Here is a 15,527-nt window from a genome sequence, read left to right as displayed (position 1 = left end):
ATAGAGAGCCTGACCCAGGCCCATTACAGTTTATGGAAAGACTTGCAGGCACATAATACTATTAATTCTGCTCACAACATACCACAGAGCTTTTAACTTTTGCTAATGCTTTTCCCATTGACTTAGGACAACTTTCAGCCTGAAGATGCCAACCACTTAAGAATAAGGAGGAATCTTCTTAAAGGTCTCCAGGAGTCAATACAGTGCTCAAAGCCAAGAACCCTCAAGTTCTATTCCCCCCTCAACTAGCTTTAACAATATCCTGTATTTATACTTGCTTACAGCACTGTACTAACATTATTTCATGGGCTTTTAAACACCATTATGATTGTTACCCCTCATTTTAAAGACAGGAAGTGAGGCTTAAATTGATCACTTTAGTGTAACAGCCAGGATTAGAAGAATCCAGATATCCTGACACCTAATCAGCAATACACCCAAGAAACTTATTTAATCACTCCATGGCTTAGTTTTCTTGAAGACAAACTACTCTTGCTTGCAGCTTAGAACTCCAGATATTCCTTTCAGAGAACTCCAGATATTCCTTTCACAAGCCAGACCCCTGGGGTCAGTGCTGGGGCCAGTTTTGTTCAACATCTTTATTAATGATTGGGGGGAGGGATAGCTCAGTGGTTTGAGCATTGGCCTGCTAAACCCAGGGTTGTGAGTTCAATCCTTGAGGGGGCCATTTAGGGATCTGGGGCAAACATTGGGGACCGGTCCTGCTTTGAGCAGGGGGTTGGACTAGATGACCTCCTGAGGTCCCTTCCAACTCTGATATTCTATGATGCACTTTGTTGAGTCCCTATTATTATCATTTATTAATCCTTGACAATAGGTCTGGCTCTATAAAGAACACAGAGCCCTGAGGAATTTGTGAGCTCCTGAGAGTTCAGTATTATGCTATGCATATCTTGGCGATGTTGCAAGAGAACAGCCAATTTAAAAACAACCATTGAAACAGTGAGGTTGGTCTTAGGTTTTGGAAGGAAGCATGCCACAGTGTTGCTGCACTGGATCTATACACTGGAGGTCCCCATGACACCAAGAGGATCCTCAATCAGCTAGTTAAACTAGCTTTATGGCCTCAAGACCTGGGAGTAGATCCTCAGCTAGTTTTAATCAGTGTAACTTGATGGAGTATCCAATTCACACCAGATGAAGATCTCTCCCTTTAGCTCTAGAAAAAATTTGGATATGAGTAGACTAGGCTAAAGGACCAATCCAAAAGGACTTTTATTTTATTAAGTCCAAGGAAAAGAAGTAATAGTGGGCTAGATTCTGCTTTTATTACATCTGTGAAACACCAACTTTTCCAGTGCTTATGTAGATTCTACAACTTTTAAAAGATAACATTCGAAAATTCAATCAGTAGCTTTTCTTCTGGTTATGTTTCCACTATGCTGTAATAATGCCATTTGAACACATTCTTAGTACCTACTGGTAGTTCCAAGGGAGTAGCCCTTGGACGTTTTGATGTGGGTGAGTAAGAAGGCTGTCTATGATAGTCCAGAAATCAGGGCAACAATCTATAGGACCAGGAGGATCTGAGGTACAGAACTCATCAAAATAACAAACAGCTTTTTGGAAAAGTAATGTAACTTGTGGTCATCATGTCTTCCAGGATAACAGCTTCATATTCTACTGTAACTCCTGTTGGGTCTACTGCACCCTGAATTATTGTGGTCTTTAGTAGAATAAACTTCTAATGGCAAATTACTTCAAAATACAAATTGTTTCTCCATCCAAACTTCTGTTGCAATGCAATACAAGATCAAGATCTGGCTTTTGTGCTACATTCTTGAATCTATATGTTGGGTTTTATATGTGAGTGATTTCAAATCCTTTAAATTTCTGATGGGTTAGTATAAGTGCAAGAATCTCCTGTTGTTATTCAGAAGGAAGGCTGAACAGAAATTTACAAACTAGCGTTTTCTTTGACATGCAGAATCTTTATGCATTAACCATTAGTCAGAATTGCTATAAACTGCATTGTTTACCCAAGATTAAAAAAAAGTCTGTTGGAAACAGAGCTTATCTATTTATCCTGAGAGGATAAATATCCATCTGTTTAAATTGTTGGCTGTTTAATGCATTCTTTAGCAACTGAGAAGGACTGTAGTACAGATAAGTACTCTTAAGGGGGAAATAGATGATCCAACCATTTTTTATTCTACACTTTTTAATTCCAAAATTAAAATATCTTGAGCTCAAATGATGCAAATGAAGTTACCATTCGTTCTGCCTGTTAATATCTCTGCAACACTCATTGCCAGCTATTCCATGTCTAACCAATATGTTCTCTTCATGATTGGAAATTGCATCAAATTTAGGTTTCAAGCTGCTCTGTCTCTCTCATTATGTAATCCAGGCCTCTGGACCATTGATTTTCACTAGAATATTAAGCTCCTTCTTCAGTCTTGTTCCAAACAGCCAAAACACTACCACTATGTGAGAGCTAAAGAATGATGTTTGTTCAAAAGAACAGATGAACTGTACTTACATTGTATATAAAATTAAAATGGAACATATTAAATGGATTAAAAGCTGACTAACTGATATGTCTCAAAAACATTGAATGGGTGTGTTTCCAGTAGGTACCCACAGGGATCAGTTCTTGGCCCTATGCTAATTAACATTTTTATTAATGATCTTGAAGAAAACATAAAAACATCACGATAAAATATGCAGCTGACACAATAATTGGGGGACAGTTAACTAATGAAGAGGAATCAGTTGCTGATACTGAGCAATCTAGATCGGTTGGTCAGCTCGGATCAAGTAAACAATATGCAGTTTAATACAGCTAAATGTAAATGTATACATCTAGTAACAAAGAACGTAAGCCAGGCTTACACAACAGGGGATTCTATTCTGGGAAGCAGTGATTCTGAAAAAGATTTGGGGATTATGGTGGATAAGCACTGAACATGAGCTCCTAGTGTGACACTGGCTAAAAGAGCTAATGTGGTTCTGGGATGCATAAATAGGGGAATCTCGAGTAGAAGTAGAGAGGTTATTTTACCTCTGCATTTTGCACTGGTGTGACCACTGCTGGAATACTGTGTCCAGTTCTGGTGTCCACAACTCAAGAGGGATGTTGACTAATTGGAGAGAAAATATTCAGAGAAGAGCCATGAAAATGATTAAGGATTAGAAAACATGCTTTAGAGCAATAGACTCAAGGAGCTATATCTATTTAGTTTAGTAAACAGATGGTTAAGGGGTGACTCGATTACAGTCTAGTGGGGAACAAATATGCAATAATGGGCTCTTCACTTTCGCAGAGAGAGTTAAAACATAATCCAATGGCTGGAAGTTAAAGCTAGACTAATTCAGACTGGAAACAAGGTGTAAATTTTCAATGGTGAGAGTAATTAACTATTGGAACAAATTACGAAGGGTCATGGTGGATTCTCCATCACTGGCAGTGTTTAAATCAAGATTGGCTGTTTTTTTCTAAAAGATCTTCTCTAGGAATTATTTTGGGGGAATTCTATGGCCTGTGTTGTACAGGAGATTAGACTAGACTATTGATCCCTTCTGACCTTAGAATCTATGAATACCCATGGCTGCCTGGCCAGGATTGCTTTTGCTGGACCCTCTCTACATGTCCACTAGTGCAAAAAAGCACATGGAGAGAGGGAAACTAATAAAGAAAATGTATCTGTTGCATTCTTTTCTTCATCTTAAATCCCTGAGGGGAGTAAATGGGCCAGAATCAGCAGTGTGCAAGCACACAGCATTGTGTTCCTGTATTCCACAGTATAAATCTTAGGCCTAGTTTACACTACAAACTTAGGTCGAAATAAGCTGCATTAAATCAATCTAATAATGTGTCTACACTACCAAGTCCCTTCTGCCGACCTAAGTGGCCTGTAAAGTTGACTTCTGTACTCCACCTCTGCGAGAGGTGTAGCGTTTGATTTGCCATCCGTGGGTTGACATGGGGATAGTGTTAGACACTGTGTTGTGTAATTCAAATGAATTGACCTCAAGGAATTGTTCCACAGTGCTCTGCTGTGACCGTCTGACAAGCACTTTCAACTTCACTGCACACAGCCAGGTACACAAGAAACTGCCACTCCTCTGTTAAAGCCCCGGGAACTTTTGAATTTTAATTTCCTGTTTGATCAGTGTGGAGAGCTCACCAGCACAGCTGATCATGGACACTCAAGGCCGCAAACGCGCTCCTGCATGGAGAACACAGGAAGTGGTGGATCTTATTGCTGAGTGAGGAGAAGAGTCTGTGCAGGCAGAGCTCCAATCCAGCAGAAGAAATGCTGACATCTATGCCAAGATCTTGCGGGGCATGGGGAAGAAGGGCTACACCGGGGACATGCAGCAGTGCCATGTGAAAATAAAGGAGCTTCAGTAAGCGTACCAGAAGACAAGGGAGGTGAACAGTCGTTCTGGTTCTGCCCCACAGACATGCCACTTTTCTGAGGAGCGGCATGCAATTCTCAGCAGCGACCCGACCACTACCCCAAAACACTCCATGGATACCTCCCAGGAGCTGCAGGTGACCTCGAGCAACAACGAGGAGGATGTTGTTGATGAGGAAGAGGAGGAGGAGGAGGAGAATGTGAGGCAGGCAAGTGAAGGATCCATTTTCCCTGAAAACCAAGAACTGTTTTTAACCCTGGAGCCCATCCTTTCACAGGACCAGGTGGCAGCCAAGCATGATGCTGGAGAAGTTGCCTCTCGTGAGTACACATTTCCAATCAAACTGTAGGGGTTTCATGCTATTATTTTTTACGTTTAATATGAACATGGGGATAGTGTGTGTGTAGTATAGTGGATATCAGTGGCCACTCCAGATACGTAGAGGGCGCTCTCTGAAAAAGATTGTGTATGTGTACGGAGATTGCCCGGGAACCCTCCATGGAGATCTCTAGGAAGTTTTCATGGAGTTACTCTGCAATCCTTTGTAGAAGGTTTCTGGGAAGAGCTGTTGTATTTCATCCACCACGGTAGGACTCTTTCCCACCCCAGTATTAACTCTGCTGGCATCATTGCAGCACATTGCAGCATAAGGACCAGGTCTGTACCCAGATGCAGCATCTACTCCCTTGCCGCCTCTGTTACCCATAGGAGAGTGATATTGCATAGGGTCACCTGGGGGAAACAGGGGAAATTTTAAATGCTAACCCTTAAAATCACAAACAATTCAACAAATAATCCATGCCCTGTTTGGTAAAATCTGGGTCATACAACCATGCTTTCCCAAACGTGCCGTGGTTGTGGTTGGAAGGGATCGCTGTATATTGCAAGCAGCACTGAAAAATAAGGGGAGTGACAGCTTCCTGTTTGTCTCCATTCGCCTCAACCTGGTGCCGCTTTTGTAAAAAAACAAACTATTTGGGGGGCTTTACACTGGTGCCTGTCCTCAAGCACCATCCAGCTTGTAGCGATAAGGGGGCTTTTCTGAACTTCCAACCTATGATCTCAAGGATGTCTTCACAAAAGCAGCAGCACAAGCCCTCTCTCCCATGCCTTGTGGCCTTACTCACCATGGCTGTAGCAGCAAACCGACTCTTGCAATAGCCAGTGGTTGTCATTATGTTGTGACTTGTAGTGAAGTGCATTGACGGGTGTTTTTTTAAATAAAAAAATTAACCTTGCACCAGAAAAAATATATGCACTGTCAATGCTACCCTTGTGCTTTGCATTCTTTGCCGCTGAAACCTTGTCCGTTGGCACATCCTCCACACTGGGACAGAGACTTTCCCAGATTAGAAGGCAGAAAAACAAGACTCAGGAGGACATGTTCAATGAGTTAATGCATGGCTCCAAGTGTGACCAGACGGAGCTCAGAGCATGGAGGATTACACTGTCTGAGAACCTAGACATGGACAGGGAGGACAGGAAAGCATGCAGGGAACAAGAACGTGCCATGCAGAAAGAGATGCTATGGATTATGAAGGAGCAATCAGACATGTTGAGGTGTCTGGTTGAGGTTCAAAATACAATGGAGGGGACGCACATAAGTGCATATAAGTGCCACATTACTCTGGCTCATTGCTGGAACTGGTTTTCAAAGCCTCATAGAGTACCCTCAATGTGCTCTTCTTATTGCCCTTGTGTCAGGCTGCTCAAAATTGGCTGCCAAGCAATCAGCCTCAACCCCCTACCCCAGAGGAAAATTTTCTCCCTTTGTTTCACAGCTATTATGGAGCACACAGCAGGCAGCAATAACAAGGAGGATATTGCTTTCACTGAGGTCTAACCTAGTAAGTGGACTATGCCAGCAACCTTTTAAATGTCCAAAGGCACATTCCACCACCATTCTGCACTTGCTTAGCCTATGGTTGAACTGGTCCTTATTGCTGCTGGTGTACGGCTTCATGAGCCATGGGAGCAAGGCGTAGGCTGGGTCTCCCAGGATCATAACTGGTATTTCAATATCACCAATGGTTATTTGCAGTCTGGAAAGAAAGTCCCTGCTTGCAGCTTTCTGAACAGACCTGTGTTCCTAAAGATGTGCGCGTCATGCACCTTTCCCAACCATCTCAAGCTGATGTTGTTGAAATGGCCCCTGTGATCCACCAGCACTTGCAACACCATTGAGAAGTATGCCTTTCGGTTTATGTACTCTTTGGTAAGGTGCCAAGATAGGGATATGCATTCCGTCTATCGCCCCACCGCAGTTAGGTATCCCCATCATGGCAAAATCATCCACTATGACCTGCACATTGCCCAAAGTCACTACCCTTTTAGCAGAAGTCTGTTGATGTCCCTGAAAATTTGAATCATAACAAGTCCACCTGGGTAACCCAGGCTTGCGAAAAAGGCTTGGTTTGTTTGCTGTTGATTTCAGGGATGGAAGTAAGTGCATCATGGGAGGCTAACGCCATGTTCCCATAACCAGCTGTGCCAATGTTTTGGTCCCATAAGACATTGCAAGCCCAACACAAAATTCCACTCAGCTACATGCACTGTGGGTGCTCCTTGTGTCGATGCAAGCCCTGCTACTGAGGATGCATGCCACTGACACAGTGAGCACAGTGTGGACATGCAAGATCAACTTGCTTAAATCGGAGGCTTGACATCTCCTTTATGCTCTCTTGATGTTTGAGGCTGCATTCAACTCCACGCATAAGTCAGAGCCACCTCAGTCTGATGCAGCAGCCAGGAATTGCTAGAAGACAGAACTCTGACCAGACGCCTAACTGCACCTTTCAAAATACCCCTAGTCTGCCCTAAGCCAATTCTATAGCACCAAGGGATTTCCTTATGCTTGTAAAGTCCCCAGATGGACACTTCGACCACCTTTAAGGCTGGTTTGTGCCAGCGTTATGGCTCAAAGCAGCCACAGGGCAGCAGAAATGTATTTAAGGTGTGGTTGCTTCAGCACAATACAGAAATTGCATTTCCTGGGTGTTTGTGACAGTGAAAGAAAGTATCACTTGTATCCTCACTAGGATCAATGGGTGTTTACCTGAGCAAAGACTGAATAAACACACAAAACCTGGACCAAATATGTTATACTCTCCACCCATTAATTTTATAGTTCTATTGAAAAAGCAATCCAGTTTCTTCTGATGAGAGTTGCTGTTCATAATCTTTCCTTAAAATATTTTTTTTCAATTCTTTTATTAGGGATAGGATCATTAGACTGTAATTGCTGAAATACTCTCCCTTTTCAGTGGTTGAAAGAAGCCATTTCTATAGCCATAGAAAATGGTTTTTTTAAATATGCATGGATAAAGAAACTCACAAAACAAGGAGATAGATAGTGAAAAAATTTGTCTCTTGTAACTTACTGTGCGTCCAAGAGCTTTTTGTTATCTTTGCATTCACTCCACTTATGAGCTTCAGTCCACAAAGATTCACTTATTTAAAGTCTAAAACATGCTGGTAGAATAATCATCTCTGCTAGAGATCCAGATCAGCCCAGGGGGATTTGGGATTTACAAAGATAAAATCCAAACATAAGAAAGAAATCAGTGTCTGAAGAATCTCACAAAAAAAGTGAAGCCTTAGAAGAATGGGAAAGAAGACTTACTAAAAGTCCAGAAACTTAAAAGAGTCATAGAGGCCATTGTTCTCAGAAATGGAGCATAGAGGCTATTTGATCTTTTGCATTGAAGTTAACAGTAAGCATTATTTTAAAAATAAATATAAAAATCTGTATGATCTAATCTGTTTTCATTCAGTGGCTACATGAAAACAAACCTAAGAACTCTTTAGAACAAGATTGACCCATTATACCCACTTATTTTTGCATTTCTTGCTTCTTTTTGTCAATTTATTCATTCCTCTATTTGTTAATCTATACTCTGAAACAGCCTCTTGAACTCACTGAAGTGCTCTCCTCAGTCATTTTTGCCATCTATCTGATGGCTGTACTTTTCTCAAGAGGCATGCTCTTGACTCCTGTTACCATTAGTCTCTTGAGTAAAGAGTTGAGTATAATAGCTCCTGATATCTCCACCAATTCTTATGACAGATATGGCAATTTCCTGCAATATCCTGGACAAACTTTATTGAATCAAATTTAAATAACTTTGGAATCCAGGGTTTTATAAATGCAAAATGCATGTATTTTTGTGGGATTTTATGTAACATGTCAAGGGAGGAGACATGACTAATGTAAATCCTGGTGCATCAGAGGACTTTTAAACAATGGTACCAGACAAGAATGAACTTTTAGGTAAGTAGGTTTCCTAGGAAATACTTGGGAGGAAGGGAATGTAAATCCAACCTTTTGAAGCTATGTCCTGAGGAGAAATCCATTGTCTGCTGATTACCTGTTCACAAGCTCCCAAGATCAAAGGGCAAACTGTATAAAAGGAGTGACTCACAGATTCATGAGGATTCTTGTGAGCAAAAGCTGTTACGAACTTGAAACCACAGAAAACCCCCTGTGTGATCACCTGCCAGAGCCCTGCTGGGAATTGGGGTGATCTCTGATAAGCTTACTAGCATGTGTGTAGGTTTTTACTATGTTTAATGTTTTTTTCTGTAATGCTTTCACCTTAAAAATAATGAACTTGCTTAGAAAGACTGTATGGTAACTTCTAACTTTGGGCAATTACACTGTTTTAGCCCCTGGGGAGAAAACAAAGCAGGCCAGCTTAGGCAGTTGAGGAACTCATAGTGTAGGCAGGGAACCCTGCTGGTCTCTGCTCAAGAGAGGTGATGGCTGAGGAGCTGAGAGCTGGTAAGTGGGTGCCTCTGCTAGCCCATAGAAGGGGAATAAAGGTGCAGGTGCCCTGAACTGTGACACCCTTTCGCCTAACTACTGTTGTCCTTTTTGCTGCAAATTTCCTGATGTTTTGACTTTAGTGTAAAATATTACAGATCAATTGGGGGAAAAGGTTTCAGGATGGGGGAAACTCAATTTCCTGGAGAGCTGGTAAGAGGATATAGGGGCTTTCACCCATGGATCAGCTGATCAAACACATCCCAAGTTGGTAGTGATGTAAAGTCACTATAGGCCCAATACTACAAGGTGCTGAGTGCCCTCAATGCCTATTAAAGTCCATTTCCATTTTATTTAGCTCTAATCAAGCTTTAATTTTCATTTGATCACTACATTACATTTATTGTAATAAAAATGTTGGAGCTTAATCAAGTTCCATTGACGTCTAAATCATCTTAATCAAGCTCCTGACATGCAGCAGAATTCCACCAGTCCACCCAGCCCCCAAAGCTCTGCAGTGGTGAGCCGATATAGCCTCGCCACACAATATGTGAAGTCCCCGGAATCAAGCCCAGTTTTCTAAGATGGTGGCAGAGAGAAAACTTCATTTGGTCTTTACCCTTCATTCCACTGTGTATTGAAAGCACATTATACAGGACCCAGGTTCAGGTCAGACTCAAGGAAGTGTAGCTCACAAAGTTAAGAGCAGAGTGAACAGTTAAAGGAGGAAAGTGCTGATTCTCCTCCCGCACAAGCACCAGCACCTACTCCAACCCTGATAATTCTTCTTACTGTCTGCAGGCTGGAATTGATGTTGACTGGATAAATAATGTATGGCAGGAAGGAAGAGCCCTCAATCACTGAGCATATTGATTGCAGTAGGTAGGGGCACAACTATAAGAGGAAAAACTTACTTCCTTGACTATTTCACGGAACATAACTAGGTGAAGGTGAAATGTTACCAAAATAAAAAAGTATTGTTACTGGGAACATTCTGTGGCCAGCAAGGCCAGCGGTCTTAGTCTTCATTAGTTAATGTTTAGAAATGGATTTATGCAGAAAATGAATCACAACAAACACTGTTCAGTATATATATATATATATATACACACACACACACACACACACAGAGTCTAACTTTATTTAATTTCAAAATATAACTTGTTTTCTAAAGAAAATGTGATCTATGCTTTGTGGCATGCATTAAAACTACAGCAAACATTTCAGGACACTATACATAGATTTGCCACATTCATTTCTGTATCTGTGGGGCTCTTTTTGCTGGTACCTTCTAGATTATCTCTTAAAAACATCTCTGAGTGCTACTGCTGCATTGCAGTTAATACAAAAGGAAGCAACGTTGAAAAAACAACAACATTTAAATCCATTTGAGGCATTGATTTCATTTCAGCATTGCAACAGGTTTCAAAATACAGCTGAAAAAGAAAAGAAGAATTTTCACATGCATGTAACTAGAACACAAAAACCACATAGGACCAGATCCTCAGGTGGTATAAATAAGTATAGCTCCTCTGATGACAACAGAGCCACCCCAATATACACCACCCGAGATTCTGGCTGATAAATACACAATGTTCTGTAAAAACAAAAGGAGTACTTTTGGCACCTTAGAGACGAACACCCCACAAGCATAATGTACTGTCTGCAAGAACTATGTTAATTTACCATAATAAATCATTAACTTTAATGGAACTATCCTGATGTGTGCATAACCATAACAGAGTAAATAGATAGAGAGACTGCTGAATTGGAATTAATTTGCAAACTGGATACAATTAATTTAGGCTTGAATAGAGACTGGGAGTGGATGGGTCATTACACAAAGTAAAACTATTTCCCCATGTTTATCTCCCCCACCCCACCCCCCACTGTTCCTCAGACGTTCTTGTCAACTGCTGGGAATGGCCCACCTTGATTATCACTACAAAAGGCTCCCCCCCCACCCCCGCTCTCCTGCTGGTAATGGCTCACCTTAAGTGATCACTCTGGTTACAGTGTGTATGGTAACACCCATTGTTTCATGTTCTCTATGTATATAAATCTTCCCACTGTATTTTCCACTGAACGCATCCGATGAAGTGAGCTGTAGCTCACAAAAGCTTATGCTCAAATAAATTGGTTAGTCTCTAAGGTGCCACAAGTACTCCTTTTCTTTTTGCGAATACAGACTAACACGGCTGCTACTCTGAAACTAGAGTAAATACTATAACCTTTGTCATTCTTCACCTCATCTTCCCTATTGCTTACTCCTGCTCATGTCACACCTAAAAGTATATTGTAAGATATTTGGGGAAGGGACCATGTCTTTGAATACATAAGTGAGCTCACTTTCAATACATGCCTAGCTCACTTTTAGGTGCTGTAAAATTTGAAATAAAAGCTGTAAAAATAAGTAGAAATTCAAAAGGCATCTGTTTTAATTATGCAACCGATTTACCAAATTATCTTTAAGTTTATATTTTAAAGTGACTATTTTTAACTGTAGAGTGCCATTAAGTAGAATTATATGTTAATGGATACTGTTGGAAAGGTCAGTCATAGATAGAACATAATCTTAATTAGTTCAATTTGGGTAAGAAAAAATATACAGCTAAAACATTCTATTATATTACGTGAACACAGAAAACTTTCTTAAAGTGAAGTTAAAGTTGTGGGTAGTAGAGCTGTTAGTATAACTCATTTTTCAGGCAGCTGACAGTTCCAAAAAACTGGGAAAAAATCATCTGGGGCCAACCCCAAACAAAAGTTTTTCAGCATGTGGCTAATCAAATAACAATAAGAATAAGAATTATTCAATGAAATTGACACAAATTTTCAAAATGTTTCAGTTGATCTTCACTTTTTTGCTGGAAATAAGATTCAGCTGAAACAGTTTGCCTAGCTTTAGTTGTGCATACATTTTAGTGGTCAGATTGTAACCAAGACAGTTTAAGAAAAAATTTAATACTTGCCCTGGCAGCTGGACAGAAGCTCTCTCATTGGCAAGCTGTAGGAGACAAAAATGGGGAAGAGAGAAAATGATGTGCAGAAAAGAACAGAAGCTGCAGTATGGTATATAGGCCTAATCTTGCAAACACTTTGTGTGTGGATAACTTTACCCATACAAGGACAGTCTCATCTTTTTAAAAACGAAGTTCTCTGCACTCATGATCACCAAACTATTAATTTAGGGGTATGGCAGTTAGGATGACATGCTGGTGTTTCACACTTTTCAGAGATTTTGCATTTGAACTGACTGTGGAAAGTGGCTAAATAACGTCTTCCCTGTAATTTTTAATCTAGACAATATTTTAGGAATACAAAATATAAAAATACAGAAGTATAAAGCAATACTTATTTTTTCCTCTAATATTATGATGTCCTAATAATAGCCTTGCATCACAATATACTAATAACGATAACTAATTTTCTGCTTTCCTAAAGCATGTACAATTCCTAAATGTCATTGAAGCTGGCAAAGAGTATTGAACAAATTCTGCTCTATTACATTCTTGTAGATACAGAGTAATTCCATTGATCTCAGTGGATTTATTTGAGATTTACACAGATGCAAATGAACATAATTTGTTCCTACTTGCTTTTTAATGCACACTAGGAGAATGTACGCCATTGTCCCCCTCTAGAGGCTGGTCCATTAAAAAAGATAATGAGCCTGCTACAGTTAATACCCGAGGGTCTTAGTCCTTTAGCTTAAGTGGTGGAGGCTCATACTTTTAGTGTTCTTTTAGAGGTTCATTATATTTTCATTTAGCTAAATTGTTACAGAAATGTTGAGTAGACCTAGTGCTGCAGGCCTTGCTCAGTCAGAATGCACTGGTGTCAATGGAAGTTTTGCTTCAGGGAGGGATGATACAGTTTGACCCAAAAGAGCGTTACCCCTTTTTGACCTGAGCAGCTAGTCAAAAGTTCAGGGCCTTGGAATGTTCCAGTTGGGAATAGAAATTGACGATGGAGCCTAGAATTTACTTGGATACAATCTTCTTTATTTACAAGGAATGTACAAAATCCTGCACCTGAGAATGCAGGAGGAACCAAAGGCAAAAAGGAGCAGTTTCTTAGCTTACAGGCCCATGCTTCTTTTCAGCCAGCACCCCTGACCTAGAATCTCTCTCGAGGTTTCCCTCAGGATTGCATCATGCTTAAAGGCTTCTGCTTGGATTTCTTCAGGCTGTCTCTGTCTCTGTCTCTCTCTAGTTCAGTGTTCCGCCTTCCCTCCCCGCCACTTCCCAACAGAAAATCTCATTATTCAGCCAAAGCCCACCTGCAACAGTCCACAACACCTTTGTTTTAGGTGGAGGATTGGGATTAATTTATCCTTGCATTTAGGTTAATTGGAGGATGAGTTATTATTCTCAATAAGGTTTTAACTCAACCCATAGCAGTTCATAATAATATTTTATCAAAATAAAGAGTGAAAAAAATACACTTCACATTCTGGAAGCCATTGTGCTCAGGGGTCTCTGTACTTTAAAAAGTATCTCATGGGGTTGAGGGCAGGTTTGTTTGTTCCTTTGGGTTGTGTTTTGTGGGTGTGTATTACAGCTACTCTTTGTCCTGCTATCTGCTGCCACATATTGCCTAAATCCATTATTGTGGTCTCCACAATAGTATCTATGAACATCTTACTGCTTAATAGCCCCTTATATACAGCGATGGAGCCCAGACTCCACAGATCAGCAGCAGCAGTGCTGTGAAGACTGCCCTACCCCCTGATCTCCAGTAGGAGATGCTGACCTCACATGCCCTCCAGGAACCCTGGCTGGCTATAGAGCTGTCAGGAAATCCCAGCCCTAATTCCTGCTGCCAACTGTCCTCTGTCCGGAGGGTGAGATTGCCTTTTTGGAAAGTGTAGACTATAGAAGAGGGCATGTGCTGAGCTGCAGGACACAGCAGGCTGAGGGGCTGAGCTTGGAGCTTGGGGACAGGACCAGGGAGCAGTCTTAGTGTGTGGGGCCTACGAGTCTGCTTTGCACATAAGAATCGGCCAGAGCCCAAAGCAAATTAACACAGAACTAAAGAGCTGAGGTTTAAGAGACAGCCAAGATTGTGTTTGATGGAGGCATAGTTCTTTTTAGGCATTTGAAATGTATGTTATACTCCCATTGCCTCTTTGCAATGACACAGTTTTTACACTCTTAACAGAGGTGCTGGCATAAATCTGGGCGTTGGAATGATTCCTGCCTCGCTAGACATTGTAAGAGTTGGGAACATCTTAGTGGAGAGGGAAGGCCCCAGCACATGGCTATATTGAGACTACTGCAGTAGCCTTTATCAACACAAAAAAGGCACCTGAGCTGGTCTGCATCATGGAAACCCTGTTTGTTGATACTGCAGGTCTGGTGCTCGCTCATCTTGTCTGCCCCCTGACTACTCATTTCACCACAAACCTAGGCTTGTACAGGATGGAGGGGGAGTAGCCATCCTATTCCAGCCTAGCATCAAGTGCAAGAGAGGTCACTTGGAGACAAAAGAAAAGTGGGCTCTTAAATCCATATTTTGGCACTGAAATTAGGCCCTCTAGAATGATAGTTTTCGCCTAACTCTGGGATTTTGCCCACAAGGTAGATAATTAAGGGTGCAACTGCTATCATTTGTGCCCACCGTTAATTGTTAGAATAGCACTATGCCTCTAAAACTGGACTCTGGGTTAAACATTAGAAAATTTTCAAAATTTGGTCCATAGTATATTATGCCTATTATGTGATGGACACATCTTACTCTATGTTAGATTCCATATATAGAGAACCTATTAATTATTATGATTAATTAATGCTGGTCTTTGACCTGAAACATCCCTTAGGTAAATAAAGATTGAGGCGATGTCTATATTACAGACTTCCGGTGGTACCGCTGTGTTGGTTAGATGTCAATCACACCTCTCACATCCCTGACCAAAATAGCTGTGCTGGCAGAAGCCTGTAGTGAAGATGCAGCTGGACCATCAAAGCTGTGCTTTGCTCATGTGGGGTTGAAATAAATAATACTGATACACAGTGCAGTACACCTGCATCTGCACTAGGAGCGCTTTGCTGGTTTACGCTGTGTCTACTCTGCCACTTTCAGCGCTAAAAGTTTTGTCGTTCCGGGGTGTGAAAAAACACCCCCCTGAGCGACAAAAGTTTTAGTGCTGAAAAGCACCAGTATAGACAGTGCTTTATCGCCGGGAGCTGTGCTCCCGGCGATAAAGCTACCACCGCTCGTTTGGGGTGGGTTTTTGTTTGGTTTTTTTTATCGCCGGGAGAGCTCTCCCCGGGCATTAAAGTGTGTCTACACTGCCCACATCACAGTGCTGCCACGGCCGCACTGTAAAGTGGGTAGTGTAGACATACCCATAGTATACTGGTATTCCTATACTGGT

At 41.3% G+C, this 15,527-nt stretch overlaps 1 protein-coding gene across 8 annotated transcripts in view; it reads right to left on the bottom strand.

Moving 5' to 3' along the window:
* Nucleotides 1–10,289: 10,289 nt before the first annotated feature.
* Nucleotides 10,290–15,527, bottom strand: part of MLIP (muscular LMNA interacting protein) — a 168,108-nt gene continuing 162,870 nt past the window's right edge. For all 8 annotated transcript variants that reach the window (XM_074947830.1, XM_074947825.1, XM_074947827.1 and 5 more), the window contains 2 exons: nucleotides 12,121–12,155; nucleotides 10,290–10,584 (listed from right to left, as the gene is read on the bottom strand). Coding sequence is in view for 2 of the 8 variants with exons in the window: in XM_074947827.1 (XP_074803928.1) it covers nucleotides 10,551–10,584; nucleotides 12,121–12,155 (69 nt within the window). In the remaining 6 variants the exon portion in view is untranslated. The remainder of the gene's footprint in view (nucleotides 10,585–12,120; nucleotides 12,156–15,527) is intronic.

Source organism: Natator depressus, chromosome 3 (genome assembly GCF_965152275.1).
Source record: "Natator depressus isolate rNatDep1 chromosome 3, rNatDep2.hap1, whole genome shotgun sequence".
In the NCBI taxonomy this organism is placed as follows: domain Eukaryota; kingdom Metazoa; phylum Chordata; order Testudines; family Cheloniidae; genus Natator; species Natator depressus.
This window is presented reverse-complemented; position numbering and strand designations above follow the sequence as displayed.